This window comes from Podarcis vaucheri (genome assembly GCF_965113315.1).
Source record: "Podarcis vaucheri genome assembly, chromosome: 1".
NCBI lineage: Eukaryota > Metazoa > Chordata > Lepidosauria > Squamata > Lacertidae > Podarcis > Podarcis vaucheri.
The window spans coordinates 74,424,202-74,450,518 of NC_138759.1; the positions used below are offsets into that span (position 1 = coordinate 74,424,202).

At 40.9% G+C, this 26,317-nt stretch overlaps 2 protein-coding genes across 8 annotated transcripts in view; one reads left to right on the top strand and one right to left on the bottom strand.

Annotated features, from left to right (window-relative positions):
- The window catches only part of USH1C (USH1 protein network component harmonin), a 49,045-nt gene extending 40,433 nt beyond the window's left edge, over positions 1 to 8,612 (bottom strand). For 4 of the 7 annotated variants that reach the window (XR_014212644.1, XR_014212645.1, XR_014212646.1 and 1 more), the window contains exons 1-2: positions 8,463 to 8,612; positions 733 to 800 (exon numbers count right to left, since the gene is read on the bottom strand). Coding sequence is in view for 4 of the 7 variants with exons in the window: in XM_082193861.1 (XP_082049987.1) it covers positions 733 to 800; positions 8,463 to 8,507 (113 nt within the window). In the remaining 3 variants the exon portion in view is untranslated. Of the gene's footprint in view, positions 1 to 732; positions 801 to 6,608; positions 6,766 to 8,462 lie in introns of those variants that run through there. The other 3 variants (XM_082193859.1, XM_082193858.1, XM_082193860.1) reach the window with 3 other exon arrangements.
- A 3,935-nt stretch (positions 8,613 to 12,547) lies between these two features.
- OTOG (otogelin) overlaps positions 12,548 to 26,317 on the top strand; it is a 98,393-nt gene continuing 84,623 nt past the window's right edge. Inside the window, exons 1-8 of the mRNA XM_082192748.1 lie at positions 12,548 to 12,633; positions 12,862 to 12,925; positions 14,391 to 14,445; positions 19,048 to 19,135; positions 21,416 to 21,508; positions 22,274 to 22,428; positions 24,360 to 24,478; positions 25,503 to 25,708. Of these exons, the coding sequence (XP_082048874.1) occupies positions 12,576 to 12,633; positions 12,862 to 12,925; positions 14,391 to 14,445; positions 19,048 to 19,135; positions 21,416 to 21,508; positions 22,274 to 22,428; positions 24,360 to 24,478; positions 25,503 to 25,708 (838 nt within the window). The 5' untranslated portion in view covers positions 12,548 to 12,575. The remainder of the gene's footprint in view (positions 12,634 to 12,861; positions 12,926 to 14,390; positions 14,446 to 19,047; positions 19,136 to 21,415; positions 21,509 to 22,273; positions 22,429 to 24,359; positions 24,479 to 25,502; positions 25,709 to 26,317) is intronic.

Consider the following 26,317-nt stretch of genomic DNA (forward strand, 5'->3'; position numbering starts at 1 on the left):
ATAATGGCCAGAATCATTCACCTATGAAGAATGGAAAAATACTCTCATCTCCTCCAACAACAACAATATGGACCAGGTGTACAGTGTACAGATGAGACGCTGGGTGAAAATAGTATACAGTGGAAATGGAATTATATCAGAAACTATATTTGTATCTTGTTTGTACAGTATTGTTTTACAGTATTGTATTTAGAAAAACACAAGCGTATAGGACCAAAATGTTAGAAATTGCTGGTGATCTCTGTGTTAAAATAACAAAGGATGCAATCCTATACACGTTTACCTGGGAGCAAGTCCCATTGAATATAATGGGGATTACTTCTGAGTAGACACAAATAGGGTTGCACTGTAGTTGTTCAAATGTGACTAGAATACCAAAGGCTAAAATGCCAGAATCAAGCAAAGTTAAGAACTGGATCATATTACTAGCATTTTCAAATGTGCAGATGGCCTTTAGTTTCCTAATGACAATTGTTTCAGAAATAGATTTTATCAAACGTTCCTTTATTTCAACAGTTTGGAATAAGACTTTGGGAATAATTCAGGAACATTATAAAAAGTCTTGCTTATTCCTGTTAAATGCAGAAGCTAAAAGGAAGTCTTAAATAGTTCCTCTGCCTATTTTTTTTTTACAGGTTAAAGATGAGCAAACATTTTTCTACTGATATAACTTTCCTCCTACTAAATGCCAAACTGCCAGAAGTGTGAAATCAATATGAAGGAATAACTTACTCATGGTACATCCGCAACACATCATAGAGATAATCTTTCTCTGCTTCACTATCAATCAGCAGGTCAACCTGTAAAAATGATAATTTTATTGTAATACTCTGACCACAAACTGTGACAGCTGAATACACCCCAACTCATTAACCAAAATATAATAATTAAATATATTTATTTCTGCTTACAGGAGGCTTCTTGCAAAGGCAGCAATATTTTTTAAGAATGTGAAATAAAAACTACACCGGTGGAATTTATTAACATGCCAAAATCTAGTCATTTCATACCACAAAGTAGCATATTGATTCTCTTACCTGATAATGACTAAATTGCTGAATAAATATCTTCAGAAACCTTTTAGGCCATTCACTAATGTAGCACATGACTGAGCAACCAGAAACAATTCTACCAAAACCATCTAGATACCGAGTTCAATGGTTTTAAACTAGAAATGTCAGCATCCTTCTCATGACGCTGTGCAGCAAACTAGATTGCTCCTTGCAGCTCTGATATCTTGACAGAGGAGAGCTCGCTGCTAGAGTTATTCTTTCTTCACTGTCTGTCACAACATGTTCACTTAAACTGGTGTCAGGTTTCAAGACTTTAATTTTGCTAACTGTTCAAAAATAAATAAAGGCACAGCGCCCACGTATACCATGGGAGAAGAAGTTACTTTTGGTAATCAGAAAGGACCACCACTGCCTGTGGCTTTCACATCGGTGAAAGTCAATCACGTCTGTGCTCATTTTCCTAAGAGCTATGGAGTTGCTACAAAGGCAGTTCTCAGAAGAACATAGGAACTTATGGTCCGACTCAGTATATCAGTCCATTTTTGCGAGTGTCATCTATTCTGATGGTGCAGAGGATTTCCCAGGTCTCAAGTAGGAAATGGAAAGGGCAACACCCCAAGGGGACTAGAAGCCAACAAACAAAACAAAACAAGAGACAAAGCCTGCTTGAAATGGAGAAACATATTAGAAGTTGCAATACATCCAATGCTCTTCAGAAGTAAAGACCAATAATTCCATTTATTGGGTTAATTTATTCAAAGCATATTGTCTCAAATTAGATACCTTGAGCATACTTTCAACTCCAAAGGCACATGCCTCCCTTGTCTCCTGAGACAGACGGATGCCAACTGTATTTTCTAGTGTGTTCTTTAACTTTGAGGATTTGTTTCCAAAGTGCCAGGCTCTCCCAACCCTGCTCTTTATAACTCTTCTAATTGGAGATGTTGGGGAATGAAGCTGGAAACTATGGCATACAGTCCATATCCTGTACTATTGGTTCATTCCTTAGAGCTAAAGAGAATGAAGATTGCTTAGCCTACTTAAGCAACATGCAAAGTAACATTTGCAAAAAATAATGGGGCATGATTCAGCCATGTAATGCAATCCCCAGCATATTTACTGAAGGAATTTCAATCCAGGTTTAGTTCTGGGTTTGGCATAGAGGAAGCCTCGGTTGCCGTAATAGATGACATTTGCCAGGAGAGAGACAAGTGGAATGTGATACTGTTGATTCTCCTTGATCTCTCTGTGACTTTTGGTGATACTGACCATGGGATCCTGCTGGAGCAACTCTGTCAGATGGGAAGTGGCAGCACAGTGACATGGTGGCTCCTCTTTTACCTTCAGAGTCAATTTCAGAAAGCTGCATTGGGAGATTTCTGGTTGGCTCCATGACCCTTGTGCTCTAGAGTCCCACAAAGTTCTATATTGTCCCTCATCTTTTTTAACATCTATACGAAGCTGTAGAGTGAGGTCATCAGAGGATTTTGAGTGAAGTGTCATCAGTATGTTAATGCCAGTTCTATTTTTCTCTGTCATCTGAGGCTATGTGTGTGCTGGATTGATGCCTGGATACAGTAAAGAGCTGGGTGAAGACCAATACACTGAAGCTGAATCCTGACAAGATGGAGGCAGTGTACAGAGTTGTACACTGTACATCTGCGAATTAGGTGTGCTACCCAGGTGGGGTTGCACTTCAATTGAAGGAATAGGTGCAGCACTGAAGCACAGGTGCTGGGCTGAAACAGGTGTTCATGGAAATTATATCCCTTGCATCCTTTGAACTGTATTAAGTTGTAGTCATGGAGTCAATGGGTTTCAGCCTCTAGCTGGATCCTGACCCCAAGCACTGCTGTGCAGGGGCATTGAAACATGGGATAGGACTTACTGTTGACAGCTGTTTATAGTGACCACAGCTGTCTTTTAGACTGAAAACACAAAATATAATGGTGAAGCTCCATGGCTGGAACTCCCTGTGTAAATGTGTTTTTCTTAAAGTTGCTGCCTATGACAATGAGTTTTTGATAGGGCTATGGCACAAGGAGGAGGGTCCTGTGGGTGCAGCCACCCTCCTAACACACCTGCATTGATTGAATATAATCAAATGCTTGCAGCTGCCCTGTGCCCTAGATGCTCCTAATAAGGTCTAAGGAAGAACCATGTAAGCCCCATACAAAACTGCTGCAGCAATGCAAATGAACATCTGACAATACAAAAGGAAAATAATCTACAGTGCAGACACACCCTCCATGAACACTGTCAAACCATTTTCTTCGTCATTGCTTGTTTTTCCTGCCCCCTCCCCCCACCCAAATCTCTAATGAACAAGCAGTTAGGATTCATGTGATCACTGAACTATGTATTCTAAATAGAATGATGTACAAATGGGAAAGCCAAAACACCCATAAATATATGAGCAGAATATGTATAAGTTATTTAGTGACTTTTAATATGCAACAGTAAATTGAGCATTACTTGCAGAAGGGACATAAATTGTGCAACAATGTTCAATATGGCATCACTTGGCCTTTCCAGCAGCAGAGCACATAAAATAAGAACATAAATAATGATGACTAGATTTTGAAGTCTATGGCTTGGGTTGTAAGTTTCTCCTCTATTCACGTGGGTGTGGGCATTTCTACTCCCCCCAAAAAATCTTTAACATCCCGTACTATATCCCACATCATTCCTAAGTATCTCCCGGATGCAGAGGGAAGGAGGAAGTAAGAAATTATCCTTCCATAAAATGTGAACTCTGTTCTGTTCATAAAATGAAAGTTAGGATCCAAGCATATGTGTCCAGACACAATAAAGGATGCTTACCCAGAATCAGGGCTGGGTTACAGTTGCAGTCCAGCAGAGCTCCCTGGGGTAGGGTGGAAAGAGCCCTGGCCATTGGTTTTGGCCAAGGTCGACTGCGGGGAATGATGGGAGTGCCCACCAACTATTCAATTCAAATTGGCCATGGAGGGGGGTGGGGTGGAGCCTTGGCAGTGGACCAGACTGAGCAAGTCTTCACTCAGGTCCGCTGCACCCGCTTCCAAGGATTGGCAACCCATTTGGGCTTTTCTTCAGGCTATCCCTGACAGAAGAACCACTGGAAACAATTTCCTTCCTTGCTGGGTGCAGAAGGAGCCTCCATAGCAATGGAGCTCCTCTGCCAGGGAAGAGTCCCATCTTCTTTACCCTAATTCCTTCCAGCGGCACAGAATATGAGTTAGGATCGCACTGTTGTTCAGTTGCATTAAATGGGCCATTAGTATCTGGCTGAAATTAATATGCTCCACTTTGTATGTCTCGGAGGCTGGGATGGCTTATAGTACAGAGGTATTGGAACTGTGGTGAGAGTCTCTGATTGGTCTCAGGATGATTTATGAATATTATCATCATAAAAGGCCACAAGTACAAGGTACAAGACCATAAATATTATGTTAGGTACACAGGAGAGCAATATGTCTGCTGCAACCCAGTCCAACCCTTATAGTTAACAGATATGAATAACAATCATAGTTACAGAAGCAGAGATCCTTTATTAAAAGCTGCCAAAAATATTTTAACCTCACCTCACCATTCAATTTCATGATGGTGCTTCCCTATTTATAATAGTGGGAAGCAAATTAAGCCTAACATTTTGTTAGATAACTTACCGGTAGTTCTTAGCCATGAAAGACAAAAGAGGAGAGAGGTTTTCTTTCTGCTAATGTAAAAAGCAGTCTTGAATATGCTTATTTAGAAATAACGCTACTGAAGTAAATGGTAACTGGCAGTGAAATCTCATATGTGTCTACTCATAAGTAATTCCCATTGGTTTATTCCCAGGTAATTATTACAGGCTTGTTTCTAGAGAAATGTGTTTATGAGCTGGTTGCAAAAAAAGGCAAAGGCAGAGCCCAATAAGACACATAACTCGAAGTTAAGCTGTACAAATGCAATTTTAAAATGAAACTGGATGGAACTTAAAAATGAGACTAAATCATCCTAGATGGCGAGTTTGGTACAGGCAGAAAAGGGGGGAAGATCAATGTTAGTGGGGATAGCTGGGTGCTCTTCATGATTATTTGTTTACTAGAAATATGCACAGGTATAAAATATGGTTGGTATTGATTGTGGGTCCAAGAGTTGAGGAGGCAGCCTGTTGAGGATGGAGCTGCATTGCCTCTGAAGGCTCCTAGAGCCATTACTGTCACCTGAGGCTCAGGTAGCTTCAGTGGAGAAGAGAGTTGATTAATAACATCTGGCCCTTCCTGGACTGCTGCATTGTCTGTTATTGGTTTTATTTCATTGTAATGGCTTTTATGTTGATATGCTGTATTTTAATACAATGTTGTGTACTGCCCACAGGACCTCTTGGCTGAAGAGCAGGTTGCAAATATAAAAACAATAATTACAATTATTTGGTGTATTTGTTTTATGGAAAATCCCTAAGAAGAGTGCATACAAACATAAATTGCATAGACGTTAAGGGCATTCTGAACAAAACTGGAGTTTCATTTTCTCCCCCCACCAATGGTTTGTATTCAGCTAACTTTTACTTACAATAGACTCGTTAAAATTAATGACCATGACTAATTTTGATTCATTCATTTCAACGGGTCCAACAAAGTTAGTTATACACAGCCCAATATATTTCCAGTATGATGCTTAAAAACGCTCTTACAGTGTGAATGAATTACAGCCTCCCACTTCACCGAAACTGCCAAAGACCATTTTCATATCATTTTGCCTGCCAAATCGCACATGAATCTTTTTTTGTTTCTTTGTTTTCTCAATGTGGTCAAATTCTGTTTCAAGAACAAGTGTTCGCCTACTTTTAGGTCAAGAATTTTTTCATTGCTGTCTGGCAGCTACTTGCTTTCATATTTTTTTAAAGGGTAAGAACAAAAGAGCTATTATGCAATACACCTAGCCTTGCCAAGTCTCTTGGTCATTGACAAAGAAACACCAAAGAGAGAGGAGGAGGAGGAGGAGGAGGAGGAGGAGGCAAAAACTGTTTTTGGAGGGTATTTCTTTCCTGAGAAATTGCTCTGTGAGACTTTCTAAAATGATGATGCACCCATATATGTATATATCTCTATATATGTAGTGATGTTGATTATTGTTGTAAAGACTGCCCAGAAAGTTAAGAAACGGCAAGGTCAGCTCCTTGAACTTTCCATTGCCTTCCGCTCGCCTGCTTTGAGAGGCGCAGGGAAAGGCAGGTCTGGGTCGGTAGAAGAAAGATGGATGGCGAGAGAAGCAGGTTTGCTGGGCGCGCACATTGCGAGCAGCCCATGGCGAGGGTGGGCTCTGCTGCTTCCTGCCCAGAGGAATCTTACCCTAATCCGCCACACACCTCGGGTCCACTGGGGAAAAAGAAACTTTCTTCTGCTGAAGGAAGCATGCCAGCCTCCCTTCCCCTCCCCCTGCTCCCCCTTCCGCCAGGTCCGAGTTAATTGACACCGAGAGTCCATAGTCCCAGCGCAATGCCCACACTCCCTTCGCTGGCAGCGCCAGCAGCTTCTCTCGCTTACGAGGCGGAAAGTGAGGTTAGCGAGGAAGCCCGAGGACGCCGCAGGGATCGTAGGGCAGGCGGTGGGCCGAGCGCCCCTCTCTTACCTTGTGCCTGAATTCCCTGGCCACCTTCCGCTCCATGGCAATGGGGAGAGCGACCTTCGCTTGGGGAACCTTCGTCGGTGCGCGCACCCAGCCGATGCCGTTTCCTCCTGGTCCTGGGCGCAGGTTAGGACGCAGGACTCCGGCCGAGCGCTAGAGGGCGCAGCGCAGCCCTGCGGGAAGGGCCGGCCTGCGCAAGCAGACGGGTTGTCCGAGGAAGAATGTTATTGGCAAGGAAGGCGCTTACCAGGTCGCCTCGCGCTGCCTCGACATTTTCTTGATGATCTCCTGCAGCCTCCCATGAATTTCAGTGAAAGGGGGACAACTCAGATCAGCTTCCATTGCATATTATTTCTCGCAAATCTTATCTTTCTGCTATATATTACACTAGGGTTCGTCCAGGTGAAATTACGCACAATGAAACACTTTTTACAGTCCCATTGATTTCGATGGAAGAGAGTTGCGCAACTGCTAATTAATTCTCCCAGTGAAATGAGACTTCAAGGCGGTAAGCCTATTTTCTGGCAGTAAGTTCCAATGATATCAATAGGACTTTCTTTTGGATAGGATTGCACTATTGCTTAACTTTCACACACAGTGTCTCATGACTTTGGGCACTTGGAAGTCTCCCTTATAAGCGTTCTGTGCTGCAACTTAGGGTAGGATCCCAAAGATCCACATCAGGAACTGCAGCTGGAAGGGGAATTCTTACCCCAAAGCACACAAGTGGACTCTTTGGGTCCAAGATGGTCAAAATTTCACTTCGTTATAGACCCTCTGAATGCAGGCAGATGTAATACATTTTGTAGAGGATTATGGTTTGAACACAATCTTGCCATTCTCAACTTTGCAACTTTGTCAGTAGCAGAATGATCTTGCATAGAAACAGTTTTTCAAGTTATTTCACCTGAAAATGAATCAGCCACAGTTTTGAACACCCCCCTCACTCCCAAAGGTTCCCATCAAGCTACAGAACCTTCCTTTTCCTTCTCCTCTTCCAGCCCATCCAGGAAAAGTCTATGTAGCAGGTGCATTCCATAACTCCACCTTCTCCTACACTTTCCATTCTTCATTCTTTCCGTCTAGGTCATAGGCACAGTCTGTAGCATTCACTAGCTTCATTCCATGCACAGAAACTGTGACAATGGTACTGCTGTACTTTCAAACCAAGAAAGTGCTGCCATTAGAAATTATTCTAAATCCTTCCAGGTTGCGATGCCAATTCTGTTTCCTTATTCAGACTGAGGTGATGCCCTCGGAGCCTTGTCAAGTGAAATGAAACCACCTCATGGTGAAAGCTATGAGAAAAGCAAATACAAATAAGACAAAAACCTGCAAAGAACTCAAAATATTTAGTCCAATTATCCTTGATTTGTTTTTATTTTTAAGTACAATCTAAATTAAAATATCCTTGCAAGGTTTTTTATACTTGTCATCTGTAGAAGGTGATATGAGCCAAAGCAAAAACAAAAAGTACTTTGTGATGTCTTGGAAATCCAGACATTTTTTAAAATCCTGCAGAGAGGTACCTAATAAACGCAAAAGTAATGTTTCTGGACAATTCAGCTAAACACCTGTGTGAGCAGAAGCCAGCATAGCCAGTCCCACTAGTGCAATGGGCTTTTCCCTCTCTCACCTGGTGCCCCTGTGCCCTCCAAATCATATTGGGGGAATTAGGAGAACCCCCAGAACAGTACATGGAGGGGGGAGAGGGGAAATAATACCATCTGGAAAGCAGATTGTAGTATCACAATGTTGACTTTCCCTCTCTAAGTATAATGCCAAGGTTGGAAGGGGAGAAAATGAAGAAGAAGACCAGTTACTTGTTGGAAGTGTTGGGAATGGGACGCAACTCACCTTGTGTTGAAGGCTGGTAGGTTTGCAGGAAGAGGAAGTAGGCATAGGAAGTAGGGCAGATCCCAGTGCTTGAACTAAGTTTTGCAAATTGCAGGAAGGCTGTCTGAGGAACTGAGGTGGATAGTGGTCATGAGATATGAAGTTCTAAACCTAACAGACAAAACAGAAAGTGACAAATCACTGGTTTTGGGTGGCATCCACCACAGTGGCTCAAAAGTGCAATTGCTGATTTTCTAACAAAAATATGTAACTTGTCCCTCAGATCAGCTTCCATACTCGAGGACTGGAAAATAGCAAGTGTAACAAAATTTGTTTTTTAAGGATTTAGGGGAAACCGTGGACATTTCAAGCCTGTTAGCTTAATATCTATTCTGAAAAAAACTGGTAGACAGTATTGTTAAAAGATAAAATAAACCAGCATATAGAAGAGTAAGCCTTGCTACTACAGATCCAGCATGGCTTTGGCAAGGGCAAGTCCTATGAACAAGCAAATAGATAAAAGTGATCTGGTTGCCATAGTGTACTTGAACTTTAAAAAACGCTTTTGACAAAGTACCTCACCCAAGACTGCTGAGTAAGCTTAACAGTAATGGAATAAGAAAAGAGGCCTGTTTGTGTACCAGGAATTGGTTAAGAAGGAGGAATCAGATAGAAGGAATAAATGGACAGTTCTCTGAATTTATACTTAGAAATGTGGTGCAATCAGTGTATACCCAAATAGATAACATACTTCCAGGCCATTCAGAAAGTTAACTTTGCTATATATAATCTCTGAGACACACTGATAACTAGAAAAGCCAGAAAATTGGGTACATTTGAAAACAGAGGCCATCAAAGCAAGTTTACATGGAACTGAATGTTTATTTGTGGAAGTTCTGTTGTCACTTGAAGCTTATATTTGTGGGTGTTTTCTAGTCTAGGTTTCCCCTGTCTAAGTTAGGAGAAGCAAGCTTTATATTTTAGTTTTATTCATTACTTGCATGAGTGATTCCTGCAAAATATTAAGTTTGGAAATATTCCCTTTAAGGAAAAGTCATATATTGTATTTTGATGTGTGTGTGTATGTGTGTAAATTAGCAGCTTATTAATTGTACCAAGTAGTCCTATATGGGGTGCTATTAAAGTACAATATACAATGGTACCTCGGGTTAAGTACTTAATTCGTTCCAGAGGTCTGTTCTTAACCTGAAGCACCACTTTAGCTGATGGGGCCTCCTGCTGCTGCTGCACCACTGGAGCACAATTTCTGTTCTCATTCTGAAGCAAAGTTCTTAACCCGAGGTACTATTTTTGGGTTAGTGGAGTCTGTAACCTGAAGCATATGTAACCCGAGGTACCACTGTAATAGCAGAAGAATGGTACTGGCATTTAAATCTCAGTGTACATAATATTGAAGACAGACTTGGAGTAATTGTCATAGTCTGCCACGGTAATATATTTCCCTGTACTTCAGGAACACAAATAACCTTGCCCAGCAAGAGACAATTTGTGCACAAAAGCAGATCTCAGTGTGCAGATTTGATTTATTTGTATAGATCTTGCCTATTCTCCCCCTCCCCTGATGTTTTCATTATTGTGCAAGGAAGTGAAATAATCTGTGTTCTTGTCTCAGACAAGCAGCATCTCCATATGTAATTTCTCAGCCAGAAGATCAGTTGAAGGAAAATGCAAGTCTCTACTCTCCAGACAGAAACCTGGTTGCAGGAAAATAGATTTTTCCTAGTTGTCAATCCATGACATATTGTTGCTGGGAAAGTGCAATCCACACAGTGCCTGCTAGCTGCTCTAAATGTATTGGCATTTGTCTTCCCTCTGCATTCACTCTGAGAGGTTAGATGCTAACTCAATAGGCATGTAAATGTCAACTGTTGGTGAGAATTTGGTCACCCAGGTTTGAAAATCATGAGTTCTGCTGTGTATCTGCTATGTTTCTGTTATGGTGCAAATGCAGCATAAGAAGCTAAATGTTTCAGGGTGCTGAAATAAACAGAGGGGGGAAATTAGAAGGCACCCTTTTTCATTTTGTGCTTACAGAAGGACTGAGTTTTGGTGAAGACGTCATTGTGGTTTCATCATTCCTACTGAAATGAATCACTTGTTACAGCTGGAAATACAATACTTGGGGACTAATTACAAAGACGGGAATGAGATCTTTTTAATTACTTGCTGTTAACAGACTTCCTAAAGCAGTCAGAAAAGGGACTCTTTTCATCTGAGACAATTTCTCACCTGGCAATGGAAGCTTTTAAAGCTTCTGTTATGAGATAGCTGAAGGATGAAGGAAGGGAGACAAGGGTGAGAGAAAGTATGGCAGATGGCAGAGGGAGGAGGCAGGGAGGAAGGGAAGAAGATAATACTACAAAGGAATGAAAGAGGAGAAAGTGCACACACAGAATGGCAAAAAGCTAGAAATAAAAGGAGTACCTTCATTTAAATAATGTGAGGAAGTAAAAAACACAGAAATATTTAATGATTATACTTTGTAATAAAAATGAGCTGTATCAGGGGCTATCCAAACTGACATTTACAAAGTCTGGAGATTAAGAGGCTTACATATTTCATTTTGAAAATATGGGAAGGAAATCTGTTATCGTGGCACACCTTAAACAGGACTATGCCTTCTTGGCTCATGCTCAGGCTGGTGCTTGGAATTCTCAATTTGCCACCAAACACTTTTTAGTTAAAATGCATCTAGCTATGAGAGATATGTTTCATGCACACTGTGCATGTCATTACAACCTAATTAAACCAACAAATTTACATGTATCCAGTTTGCCAATGTGTGTTGCATATGGAGAAATGGTCATTGGCCTTTGTGGCTATATATATTTTAGGTTATAACCATTTTAAGTTGCCTATTTTATGTATGGAATAGATTTGTATCACATTTACAGGCTCCCATGACTCCTTTGTTCCCATTCTGCAATACCACTGCCCTCTGCATTTACATGTGGCACATGTGAATTGCCCCGAGACCTCTGGGTATAGGGTGGTATATAAATTCAATAAAAAATAAAATAAATAACACAAGAGAGGCTCTGAGGTCCACTCAGCAGCTTGATCATACTCAGATGTAAGATGCATCAACATAAATACACTTTTTAATGTTTTTTTTTATACATAAAGGTAATTTATGTATACACTACTGTGGCCTGTTTTTTGCTAGCCCAAAATGGAAAACAAGCAAGGTCCCAACTCAAGAAGAATGGCAACTGATGGAATATGTGTAGCTTGTGGACCTAAAAATAGAATAAGAGAACAAGAAGAACATATGTTTTTGTAAATAATTTTTAGAAGAACGTATGTTAAAAGAAGATTGGAAAATGTTTATTGAATATATGGGGGGAACTGTGTACACTTGAAAACGTTGGCAGCAGTGTAAATAAGTTTTGAGGGATGTAATAATGGAATACGGACTGGTTTAGTTCATGTAAAATATGCAGGGATTTATGTTATGCAAAATGAATCATGGAAAGAGAAGGAAAGTTGTTGGTATTTAAGGTTGTTTAAATGAATATCCTAAATTGTAAAACTATATATATGTGAAGCAAGATCCATCAACAAAGCATCTTTATAGGCTGTCATCCAATGCATATTTCCTTTGAGTAGGTCTCAGAATAAAGAGTCTGCAGGATTAGCCCAAAAGGTGCGTGCCTGTATCCCCTCCCTAGATTCACACGCGCCCAACGGGGTGTTGTGTGGCCTCCTCTTTCTGAGCGCGCCAGCCACGGGCGAATCAACCCGAGCGAGGGCATTTCCGAGTCCCCAGCCGAGCCTCCCACCGCGGGTCGTCGCCTCGCTCCCATTTCTTCCTGGAGGCCTGAGCTGCGCTCCCTATGGAAGGGGCAGGGGAACGGCGCCTCCTCCTGAGGGGCCGACATTATGCTAATCAGTGAGGGGAGGCGTCCCCCCAGCGCCGAGCGGCGGCGTTTGGAACGAGAACAAGGCGAAGCGAGCCGGCCGGTGCGGGTCCACCCCTTGCCGTCCACACTTGCCCAGCGGCGGGGCGCGGAGATGCTGGCCACCAGGCGCGGCGGGTAAGGGGAGCGCTCGCCTTCCCTCAGCCTCGCCTCCCGCGGCCACCTCAGAGAGCTCGTCGCTCGCTGCGTTCCGATGGAGCCGCGCTTCAGGCGCGCGAAAGGGATGCTGGTGTACGTCTGGGTGCCTCAGGGTGAGTGTCGGAAAGCGCGCGGTTTCTGTGAGGCGGGAGGTGTCGTCGTCGTCGGTTCCTTTCAAACGTGTGGGTGGGGGAGGGGATTATTATCAGTATTATTATTATTACTATTACCCAGGCGCCGAGAAGGGGCTCCAGGCGCCGCGTTGGTTTGTGGGCGCCAAGGGCACTCTGGGCAGCCTCGCGCCTTCCCAGCCTCCTCTCAGCTCGCCTCCTCTTTTGCAGCGCTGTTCGCGTGGAGCGTGGCTGCGCAGCTGTCTCCGAGGAGCGCGGCCCCCGGCCAGGCGAGGTAAGTAAGGGGCGTGAGGGGCGCGCGGCGTGCTCCACTTGCCCTTCTCCCTGCGCGCGGCCCGGAGCGAGCTTGGGAAAGCGGGCTCGCCGTTCCGTACCTTCCCAGCTCCAAAGCAGGCAGAAAAGCGGGGCGCTCGTCAGGGAAGCTTACCTTAACTGGCATCTCAACTTCAGACTCGGGACGGTTCCTGTCTCTTTAATAGAACGAGAGGAAAATTCCACCAGTGCTTTGCTCACCTCAGGGTGATGGGGAAAGCTGCACCTGGGGGGGGGGGGAATCTGCCCCTCCTGGGCTTTGATTTGACTCTTAAAGGGCCAGGGGCTCTTTCGGAGCCGACTCTGGGCGACCATTACCAGACCTGGAGGTGTTTGGGCTGAGAAATGAATGGTGGTTTAAACTGGGAAAGCTTTGCTGAAATGTGCTGTGCGTTCTGACAAGGTGTGAGAGTGAGCGGTGGGAGAATCAAAATCTGCCTCCAGAGGCAGATCTTTGTTAGTTCCCTGCAGCAAAAGTAACAAAGAGTGATGTTGTTACCTTTAGAAACTAACAGATTTATTGCGGTCTAAGATTTCATGGGCTAAAGCCGCTCAATCATTTAATGAAGCGGTCCCTAGTTAACAGAACATGCTATGCTACAAAAAATAAAATAAAAACGTATTTAAGGTGACACAAGACTCATAATTGTAATCAGAATCTGGTAATATATGAAATTTAATTGTGCTTCTGGCACAGAGCTTGGTTGCCTCTTCAGTTAATCACCTGGGGGAGCAGATTTTCTTATATTCCTGTGTCAAATATCTTAGGCAGGTTATGGAATTCTTTCCTCTATTTCCCCTTGCCTGCAGAAGAATTATGGAGATATAATTAAATGGGCATAAACATAAATAAATGGAAGCATTTCTGCATGAAAGGCTTCTGGATTACACTGTTTATTTCCCTTACTGAGTAAGAAATGAGTTTAGTTGCTGGAAGTACATATGAGGCCACAGAGAATGGGGAATAACTCTTCATGGCTATATTCACACCAGCATTTTTATTGATACAATTTAAAATGTACTAAGTGCTCGCAATTTGCAACCTGTTCATTCTTAATGTTTTACAGACTCACGAGAGATGGATTAATTTATCTGAGGAGAAATTAAGGATTTGTGGCTTTCATTTCAAGGTGGAGGGGAGTAATTAGGGAAAGGAGACTTGCATATAAGAGAGGAGCTGGTGTGTTTTTGTTGTTCAGGAGCTAATCAAAGCAACCAGAGACAGAGTAGAAACACACCCTTTCGGAAAAACCAAGAGTCAAACCCCTTAAGCCCACTTTGCCTGATATTCGCTCCAAAGGAAACTCGCAGTTCAACCTGGGGCCCTCAGTCTGAGAAGAGGTGCAGCTTCCCTGAGTTCTGCATGAGTAAGAAAGGTGCAGATTACCTCTGCTAAACAAACCCGGCCTTGTTCTTTTTCCGCCTAGGAACGGCAGCAGTGCAGTACTTCGGAAAGGAGATCCTAGTGCCCTGGGAGAGCTGGTAAGGAAAGGGCACCCACTCACCTGATGGGAGCTGGTTTTTTTCTGTGTTCGAAAGGTTGGAGTGCTGGGAGGAGACGTTCACAGGGTGGCTCAACCATGCATCCAACAAATTATAGTGTGTGGGGTAGGGGATGGGGATGGGTGTTCCAGTTACTGTGAATGTTTTCTTTCAGCCATTTGGCACTGTGTTGTCCAGCTGCTGAACGGAATACATTTCCTTATTTCCTTCCATTTTCTAGCAGTATTGAGAAAATGACTTGGTTTGCAAACAGCTTTAATGAAAGGGTTTGCTTTCAGCAATAGCTGTGTTTGCTCTGAGAGTGTTTTGCCTTGGTTCTTTCACTGAAATAACATGCAAGAATAGTCAGACAATTATACTCTTGGCTTTAAGTAGAATGTTCCCTCGCTATACATATTATAATTGAAGAAGGGTATTGAAACGGTTTGATGAGCTTTTGATATTAATGACTCCGGCTGATGGATTCTTGACTATGGTTGTAATATGAGTCAGTAAAGCTGAGATTTGCTACATTGGTCACTGAAAGTGACCTGTTAGTACGTAAAAACATATATAGAAACTTGCCCATTTTTATTTAGTAGAGGAACTTCAGCTATCCAACTCTAGAAGTAGAGGGGAAACCCCACTCAAATTTCCAAATGCATTCTAATAGTTGTTTTTCTTTGAATTCTATCTTGGCAGAAATTGGAATGAATAAATGATATGCTTGGATTTGTAAAGAAAAATGCTTATTTTATAACATTACCTTTATAACAACAATTTTGTCAGGCTTTATATGATTATTTTATAACAATGTGCAATGTTACATTTATAACAATGTAACAATGAATCAAAATAGGTATATAATTTTGTTTATAAGCATATTGATCTGGATACCTTTCAGTAAGCTTTAAGTCATTCTAACTGTTGTACCTGGATTATGAAAGTTAGTATAATAGACAGGGATAATATCATTTTATTTCTGTAGGTAAAATAAGCTGAAACAAAACCAAAATAAATCACGGGGCTAAATTATCAGAAACAATTATTACATTAACACATTATGTTGCTGATAAGATGTATTGTAATTTAAATTAAATACTTTCATTTAAATTAATGTTTATTTTTGTTGACAAAAACAAGCTTATTCAACATTTAAGCCTGATTCCTATTAATAATTCTTAGGGATCTGAAACTGTTAAATGCAAGTTGTTCTTAGTTCTGTCAAAGTCGAGTGCTTATGAACTGCTTACTTTTTGTAATGTTCAGTCTTCTGTCTGAGTGCTATAAAATCAATACTTTTGTTCTTCATTTTTTCAAAAAAGATTTTTAAGTTTAATAATGACAAATGTTATAGAAAAAATAAATGAAAGAAAAAATATTTTAAAAAGCAATAAAGTTGTTACAATTGCTAAGGAATAGGGTGCAGTTCTACAATTTACTGAGTCAATAATAAAACACACCAAGTAGAAAAGGATGCATGTCTATAATTAGGTTTTATTTGGTACAGTACAAAGTTACTTTTTATCTTCTTTTTTTAAGTAAAATTTTATAATGATTTTGCTTTGGGCTGTCAAACCATTTGTAATTATTTCATTTGTAATTTAATTTCTTTATAATTAAATTATACACCAGAACTATATCAACTGCCATGTCTTTTAAAGTATATTTTCCCTTCATTCTTCTTTCTGGTTCTTATTTTCTGAATGAGGAAAGAAGTTAGTCACTTTGTACAGCTTAATTAGGCTCCTCAATATGAGTCTGTTTCTTGATCTTGTTTTTCTCCACTTTTTGTTTCTGGAGAGGTTTTGCAGAGAGAAAAATATTCTGCACAATCACAATCACAATAATTAAATCAACTGCTGATAAGGCCAAAAATTTGCTTTTATGAAAAGCATCCAAGGAATGATAACAACCATTCAGTTGCCGCTTTTCAAGCTGTTGATCCTTAATCCCTCACTCCAAACAATTCTAACTTGAACATAAATATTTGGCAGATGTAACTGAAATGGGAACATCATCAGTTTGGGTAATTTAAGACCATATTAATGGAACTGAAGTAGTTAAACTCAGGAGAGGAGGGTAGACCAAGAGTGGATAATCTCAAAACTATGGGGAAATGGCAGACAGTTCATCAGCACCCATTGAAAAACTGCTGATGCTCACCAGTTGAGTTGAGCCAGTGACAACACCCACATGTGACTCAGACACAGAATGTGTCAGTGAAGTCAGATCATTGGGGACACACCCCAGTCTACTTCTCTGCATCAAACACACTCCGCAGTGCTAAAGTGCCCTCACTCCATCAGCTCTAGTGCCTCAGCCAGCAATGATCCTCCATTGCAAGTCTTCAGATATCCCTTCAGGCAGGTGCTATTGTTTTGGCGTGCAACACACAGACTGAAAAAGGAAGGGCACACAACATAGTACCCACAGAGAGCACATGCATCCTTTTTGGGACAAGAATTCAAGACATATCCCAGGACAGAAAGATTCTTGCCAAGCAGCCAAGGGGAGAGGCCATAGAGCAGGCATCCCCAACCTTCAGCCCTCCAGATGTTTTGGACTACAACTCCCATCATCCCTGACCACTGGTCCTGTTAGCTAGGGATCATGGGAGTTGTAAGCCAAAACATCTGGAGGGCTGCAGGTTGGGGGTGCCTGCCATAGAGGCACACCGACAGCAGCAACCTCCCGTGGTTCACTGCATATGGCATGGGAATAGAAAGCAAGAAACAGGAGTTCAAGACTCATCAGGGAAAAGGGATGAGGAATGACCCCATTCAGCTTTTGTTTATGAGCACATACGCAATCATGGAAGGGGGGAAATAAAGGGAACTCATTGCATTCAATCCATAGTACAACATCACTGAGCAGTTCTTAACTAATTAGACCAAAGCAACGGATAGGAATTGGACACAACATGGGTCATTGGGTCTTTCCCCATCCCCATGTGGTTAAGTTACATTGATGGTTGTTACTTTGTCCCCCCACCTTGCTGTTTTAATGTTTTCTGACTGGTTTATTGCAATTAATTTTGCTGTTGGTTAAATTGTTGTGTTGATGTTTTGACTTAGTTTATTGGGTTTCACTGAGGAGAGATGGATATAAATATTTTAAATAAACAAGTAAATATTCACAGCACTTGTTGCAATACTATTTGCTCCCTTCCCCTGGTGGCTCCAGCATTTCAAGTCGGGTTTTGCCAACTGGGTCCTAGATTGTAGTTCATTTGCTTTGTGTCAGATCCATCTCCTTGGAAGTAGGGAGAGGGGATTAAAGGTAAAGTTGAGGCAAGGCATTTGGTTATTAGTCTTTGTGCAAACAACTGCATGGAATATTTATTTATACATTTATTTGTAAAACTTATACCCTGGTCTTCCAATGCATTTACTACTTGCCTTGTGCAGTTTAGTTTAAAACCGTTGCAAAATAAACATTTACATAAAAGAAATAGCAGCATAAAATCAGAACGGGTTTAGCAGATAAAAACATTCTAAAAGGGTGTAGATGGGCTAATATTTTTTAAAGTCCATGTTATTTCAGATTGTTGGCCTCATCACTTGAAGGTTGTGAGCTGATGATACTGAAAATGTGTGTACTGTTGAATATTGCTGGTGTCATTAGAGCCACATTATGGACCTCAAGTCCAGTGCCCTGTGCAGTCAGAGCCCTAGCAGCAACATGTAGGTGTGCTAGGAAGCAGAACAACGTGGTGTCTGGCTTAATCTCTGAAATTTTCACCCTAGATAAAGAGTGAGTGCAAGCTCACCCTATCAGCCACCACTCAGGGGTGGTGAGGGCAGTACGGCAGTGAGAAGGTGGGCCAGGGGACTTGGTCCAACCTCTTATTGCTTCAGGGCCTTATTGGCTGTGAGCCCCCAAAGCTAGAACTAATTGGCTGAACTTGCTGCTGCTCTTGTCCTGTTGTGGAAATGATTTAAACTAAAATGGTGGGTAGCTGGAGGCTTGGTACACGTTTTGGTACTCAGCTATAGTGGCCTTCTCAGCCATCTGGGGAAGAAGGAAGAAGAGTACTGTTGCTGTTTCTGCCCAGCTGGGCTGATGGTAGGGTTGCCATATTGCCCAGTTGGTTGGGTTTTATCCAGATGGCTTTGCCACCCAATGCCTATTTGCATGATTAGTTCCTCCTCCTGAAAGTTATTTAGCATAGACCTTACAGATTCCCTCATTTGAGAGAAAATGTGCAGGCACTATTTTATCCAAACATTTTGTGAGAAATGCATCTCGTTTCTCTTTCGATGCTCTTAGCCGATGAGTGAAGTTACAGCTATGATTGACACTTGGGAGATAACTGCAAACCATAGAGATAACAGACTATAGAGTCACAACCTTGTGTCTGCAAAAGGAATATCTACATGATAAAAAGATTCCTTTTGGTAACTACATGGCCTTAGCCTCAAATGCATTATGGGTTATCTTATGCTTAAAACTTGAATCCTTTTTTGAAATTTGATTTAAAGCTTGATGGCAAACATGAGCATGTGTTACAACATCTTTTAAAACTATGTTTCTAAAGAGTTATAAGCCCTTCACAGTGCCATGCTTTTTTAGATTAATTTTTTTATCCTTTCTGTACAGGAATTTGGAACATCAGTTTATAACTCTTCATCTACTACAGTATCTTCCAGGCAAAGAAAATTTCACAACACAATTTGTGAATCATCCAGTAAGCTCCCTCTTTGTTCTGTTTTAAATCTGTTGGGAGCCGTCCAGAGTGGCTGGGGAAACCCAGATGGATGGGCGGGGTATATAATAATGATGATGATGATGATGATGATGTGATTATGGTTATTTTTAAAAATCACTGACCACAGTAACATGTGTCCCCACTTCACACTTCTCATTATTGACTATGTACATGCAAACAAGATGCCTGCTTGCTAAGTATTAAAATGTTTGCAGTTTTAGAGTTTATATAGTCTGGATGAAGTATCTAAACAAAGTTTGATAAAGTAGCATGAAAGGGGAAGTAAGGGAGAGGTGATAGCTGTGTCTAGAATACATTAGGAAATACAACAAAATCTGTGAGTGGTATTCACACCTCCTTCACTCAGAGTTGACCCATTGAAAGCAATATATCTCACATAGTCATGTTCATTAATTTCATTGGCTTTACTCTGAGTAACTCCTAGTTGAATACCACCCCATATGTTGTAAAAGAATTTATGACAAACTTCCCTTAGACATGAAATTGACTAGGTTGGAATTTTTCACTATGCCAAGTGATTTGTATGGGACGTGTGGAAGCTCCTCCAAGGAGGAAAAGGAATGAAAATACATTTGCTTTATGGGGAGGTTCACCTTCATTTATATTCACACACTTAATAACCTACTGATGTAGGATAATGGTTAGTTCCAAAATAGTGGAAGGGAAGAATTTAGTTCTTCTGTTCCATAGAAATAATAAACTTTGTATAGCCAGAGGCAAAGGGCAAGACAAAGTAAAAGACAAGAATCCAGAAGAGTAAATGGAGCCAGAGAGTGGAACATGTCATGTGTGAAAGCCCCATATATAAGAGGGAAATTTATAAGGTCTTCTAGCAGGAGGAATTCTATGGATCACTAGCTCCATTAATAGCATTTCTATTAAAATTCTCCAGTGCTGGCATCACAAACTGGGCAAATGTAGAAGCAGGCACTGGGGCAAAATTGGTAATGAAAATATTAATAAAATGAACCTAGAACAGGACATCAGATGGAAAATTGCCTTTGAAATTTAATTGGCTTTTGAATTGCCATTTTCAAAGTCTGTCTGCAGCTCTCTTGCCAGCTGGTTAATGGTGGATTACAGGATGAATACAATGAATATTATTATTTCTGGCTTATCTGGCAACGTCAAAAGCTATTTACCTGGTATTTAAGCATTGGCTTACAGTATTTTTCAGGATCCTAAATTAATGGGAGCTGATCCTTCTCAACAACACAGAATATGAGCCTAGAGCTTATTAAATTTAACTCTTATTACACTGAGTCTACATCTTCATATTCCTTATGAAACTGGGTCACTTGAAAGTATTACTGGTGATTTTGTTAAAAAATAGTTTTCTAATTGATTGTTATTTGTCACACATTATTTATGTGGTATGTAGAAATATGATTCAGAAGTTTTCCAGTGATATTAGATCACTTGTAAATGTCAATTTGTATGCTTAAATAGTTAATTTATTTTATAAACTAAATATTGGGAGGGGAGAAAAAGATGATTTTTGCAAACTATTACAGATACTGGGCTGGATCAACAGGTTCCTTCTGTGAATGAAAGGGGTGCTTCTGTGAATATTAGACTCCTTCCATGAGTGGAAGGGAATCTTTGGATCCTGTTACTTCTGCTATTTAATACTGCGCTGTGCATTTTATAGAAGATGGAATGTTTCTTTGCCTAGAGGATGGGAATCATTACATGCTGCAGAAGGAGCAGGTATATGTGTCTATGGTGTTCCTTTAACACGTGAGAATGATACCCATCTATTTTTGAGGTGTCATTGCCCTTGGATTAGGAGCCTTTTATCTGGAAGGGAAACTTTGGATGCAGCCCATCCCATGCAAAAAACTGCAACAAGTAGTAATAGCTCTGAGTCCAAACAAAGTCTATGGTTTGGCTCCCATATGTTAGGGGAAATTGCAGGTCTACATGGTACCCACTAATTGCAGGGAGGTACCCACTAACATCTGTAATGTATGATGTACCTATAAGTAGGACGATTTATAAATGCTTAGCAGTAGCCAACACTCTATCACATGTTGGTAACAAAAACATTTTTCTCAGTTAAGAGATGCGTGATTTTCAGTCCACAAATGAGATGCAAACAATTGTTTTCTGAGAAAACCCTTGCAGTCCATTATCTGAAACATGTGTTGCTATTATCTACTTTCATGTGTCCATATAATTACCCCTTAACATGTATATGACTTGCAAATAAAGGATTATGCATTCTGTCTTAATTAGATTCATTCACATGCTTTAATGGAGGTGAGTGCGTGCATTGGCAACTGTGTGACTGTAGTCGATATAATGCAACTGGATCAAGATGTCAGAAAAGTGAGTAGAAAGTAGTTTGCATGTTACATATTGTGTCTAGCATGACATAAGACCCACACTTATAGCTTTACTGGCAAACCTCTTTTCAGAAGAAGGCTCAATTGTATTCTTGGGCCTTTTTGAAGAGGTGATGGATATAGTAATTGATGGGTATAGTAAATAAACTACATGTTTTGTTTATTGATTTTAATTGATAATTTGTGTCCCACCTTTCCTCCAAATGATGATCAAAGCAGTTAATCACAATGATACGAATGCAATAAGATACAGTGGATGCTTGGGTGGCGAACGTGATCTGTGCAGGAAGCATGTTCGCAACCTGCAGCGTCCACAACCTGCAGCGCCACATCTGTGCACGAGCGGGTCACGATTTGGCACTTCTGCGCATGCACAAAGCACGATTTAGTGCTTCTGCAGATGTGCAATTGCCAAAACCCGGAAGTAACCTGTTCCGGTACTTCCGGGTTCGGTGTGGTGCGCAACCCAAAATCGTGCAACACGAAGCATCTGTAACCCGAGGTATGACTGTATTACAAAATAACCCTGCTTATGTATATTATTATGTGTATTAACACACCTGTGTATTATCAATAATTGTTTTATGTACACTCCTTTTTAAAATTAAGTATATGTTTTGCTAAATAAATAAATATTTAAACATTCCTCCTTTTTGGGAGCTCACCCCAAGAAGAGGAGTAGGCATTAGTGAGAGATCCTGTTTCAAAAATTGATTTCCCCGCATCTCTTTTCATTTTTCTGCCATAGTATACAACACAGGTGCAGAACGAGACCACATTTGCCGAACATGGGGACAATACCATTATGAAACCTTTGATGGGCTCTACTACTTTTTCTCTGGAAAATCTACATACACTCTCTTAAGGCAGAATGAATTGGACGAACAGAGCTTCTCTATACAAGTGAGAAATGACAGTGTAAAGTTCATTCCAAATCATTTAAAATAAATCTGATTTGCAATAAATATGAGCATTTCATGCATTATTATCATTATTATTATTAGTAGTAGTAGTATTAAAAAAAAAAAAAACCCACTGTGAGAATTGTTTGATTCTGTTCCTTCCTGCTAGTTCTTGAACTGATAGTTCCAGTGGGTTGGGCTGCTTGTACGGTTTGACTTGCAAGCAATCCTTCAGCATGCATGGTGCTGTGGAGCATATGGGTATCATTTCCCAGAGCTGATCAAGATTGTGAGTGACAACTATACCTACTGCTGCCTAGCCTAGCTCATTGGAAACTGAAAGGAGTTGAGTGAGGAGAGCCTGGAGGGCTCGGAAGAAGTTGTTATGGTCAGTGCCAAGACTCAGGCTATCCTGGAGGCCTTCCTCCAATAGAGAGCCAGTATGGTGTACTGGTCAAAGTATCAGACTAGGATCTTGGAGGCCAGTGTTCAAATCTCCACTTGGCCATGAAATTGAATGGGTGATCTTGGGCCAGTCACTGCCTCTCAACCTAACCTACATCATAGGGTTGTTGAGGGGATTAAATGAGGAGGGGGAAAGCCATGTGCGCCACCTTGTGCTCCTTGAAGAAAAAGGTGGATATAAATGCAATAAAAATGAATGAATGTGGCTCAAGTAATATAGGAGGGAGGGAGGGAGGGAACTACAACTTACCATGGCTGTAATCATACACACAAATGGGAGCAAGGCCCATTGAATTCAACAGGACTTGCTGCTGAGTAGACATGCATAGTGTACGCTGCTTTCCCCTAAAATCACAAGTAAAGTGCTTCTGTGTACATGAGGGGTGAAGAATGCTGATCTTTCTTATTGGTAGTAGTCTATGTCTCATGAAATGTCATGGTGGGTTTCCCAAAGCTATTGGAGTGGTTTGGGAGGGCCTGCAGTAGGGGAATAACTAAAAAGCACGTGCACTCTTTGGTTGTTGTAAGATCCATGTGTTATCCATAGTCTGAGGCTATAAAGAATGTGGATGAATAATCTCACTATGCCAAGATATTCCAAGTTTCCAGTTTTCCAAATGCTTTCTGCTTTTGTTTGTGCCATCAAATTATACTCTTTGATGGTGCACAAAAATCTGGGTCAGTTTCTGTTTTATTTGATTGAGAAGAGCTCTGTTGGATGAGACCACAGTCCTTTCTAGATGAGCATTTTGTTCTGGCAGTGGCCAAGCAGATGCCTTTAGGATGCTGACAGCCAGGATATGAGCACAATAGCACTATCCTGCTTGTGTTCCCCAGTAATTGGTATTCAGAGGCATGGAAATGCTGGTATTCAAAAGGAGTACTCCTTCACACATGCAGTCAAGTCCCACAAGATGTAGTGATGGTCACTAACTAGGATAGCTTTAAAAGGGGGTTGATTAGCCAAATGAAAATGGGATAAAACTGTCAATGGCTACTAGGCATGACGGCTATGTACTACTTCCAGTGTCAGAGGCAGTATCTGAGAACCTGATGCTGGGGAGCACAAGTGAGAAGAGGATTGTTGCACTCCTATTCTGGTTGCTGGCTTCCCATCGGTATCTGGTTGTCCACTGTGTGAAAAGGATACTGGACTGGGGACTTTTATTTGTATCATGGCTCCTCTTGTACTGACTCTGACACTGGAGGTAATATAGCCTTTGACTGAATGGATTTATATTCTACCTTTCCTCCAGTGGTGACCAGGAGGCTGAATATGGTTCTCCAGTTTATCTTGAAGTGAATAAATATGAGATATGGAATGCTACTGTATTTAAAGGAATATATAAGAGATGCTCACAGAGGCTGCAATTTCAAAGTCATTTTGGGGCCACATTCCTAAAGCAGTATGTGAAATGCCAAAAATATAGTTGTTGCTAAAATACTTATTTCTCCCATTTTTGGCAGGTCCATAATGATCCAGATTGCAAGTCTTCTCCATATTCCTGTAAACGATCAATTAGCCTATACTTTTCTGGAGACGGGGAAATCAGATTAAGTAGTGAGGTCACCTACAAAGGGATTGGGTAAATTCAATGTATACTCTCATGATCTGTGGTGTTTTTATTTGCCATGTTCTTTTGATATGCAGAGATGTAGGCCCCTTAATTGATTCGTAACTATATGCTATCTTCATGCCTACAAATTAGTCATGTTTGTGGGTGAAACGAACTCAGTAATGTTCATATTAATAATACAGTAATTCAGTTGGCAAGTCATTTTAAGTTTATAATTTGTAACCCTAAGTCAGAAAAAAATAGTGTGTGTACATTTCTTCAGAAATGAGGGCATAATCTAAGAGTGATATAAGTGATTGGAAACAAAAATAGCATCATTGATTGATAGCGGAATGCAGTAATTACTATAATTGGAAAGAGATTATTTATTTATTTCCCCATGAGGCGTCCAAAAAAATTTGCAATATAATTAAAATATTAAACGGTTAAAAAAACTGCATAAATGCAAACAATTACACACACACAAAACAAACAAACAAACAAACAAACAAACAAACAAGCATTTTAAAACAGCACATACATAAAATCAATTCTGACCCAATATCAATGCCAACTGGGTATTCAAGAGGTCTGTTGAAAGAGGAACATCTTTAGCAGGCACTGATAGGAAAGGTAAAGGTGAAGGTAAAGGTAAAAGACCCTGGATGGATAAGCCCAGTCAAATGTGACTATGGGGTGCGGCACTCATCTTACTTCATGTGGTCAGTGTGACTAAACCGCTTCCAGCACTACTGAACACCCTGACAGAAGCCAGAGTGCATGGAAATATTGTTTACCTTCGTGCCACAGCAGTACCTATTTATCTACTTGCACTGGTGTGCTTTCGAACTGCTAGGTTGGCAGAAGCAGGGACAGAGCAACTGGAGCTCACCCCATTGCGGGGATTTGAACCGCTGACCTTCCAATAGGCAACCCCACGAGGCTCAGTGGTTTAGACCACAGTGCCACCCGCGTTCCTGCCTGTTTGATATATAATGGGTATAAAGGATGACAATGTATGTTTGTTTATCATGGTATTTGTTTGGCTTCCCAGGATACAATTACCATATACCATAGGGAACTTGTACATCCAAGCATTAGCTGGTTATGTCATTGTTAGACACCAGTATGCATTCTCTCTGGCTTGGGATGGTACCTCTGCTGTTTATATTAAGATGGCTCCTGACTACTTGGGCAGAACTCATGGACTGTGTGGTAACAACAATGCCATTCTGCAAGATGAACTTGCCACTAGTTATGGTGAGTATTTCATCTAATTTATTAAGATGTTATTGTGTTCCTCAGCAGTTACAGGCCTTACTTAGAAAGAGCAAGACTGCTATAGCCCTCTTTTTGTCTTGTTTGACTTCCCTAAATGCCATAATTGCTATGACTTCATCCACTGGCTTAAAACACTGAAAGATGAGAGCAGGTTAGTTCTCACAAGAAAAATGGGCAAAATAGTGACTGCACATTTTGCTTCATAACTCAGATTCTACATGGCTTGCTTTTTAAAATGAAAGCTGGGAATCTGGTACATTATGGCCAGTGGGATGGTGGAGGCACTGCCTATTAAATAGCTTCTGTCCATGAGCAGAAAGGGACCAGAATTTCTTCTTGTGTTGTTTTGAAATGGATTCTTTGTGATTTCTACATATACTTTTCTCTTCAATATTGATGGGCTTCATGTGCATTTTGTGTGCCAATGTCTTTATACCATTTCCCCCCGAGGACAAAATGTAATATAAGAAGTGGCCTTGGATGAGCTGTTGATTAGAATTTAGCATTAACAGGAGCAGTCACACTTCTATCTATCTGACAGAGATACTTTGTATTTCTTTCATAGCTTCCATCTAAATCCGATCAATA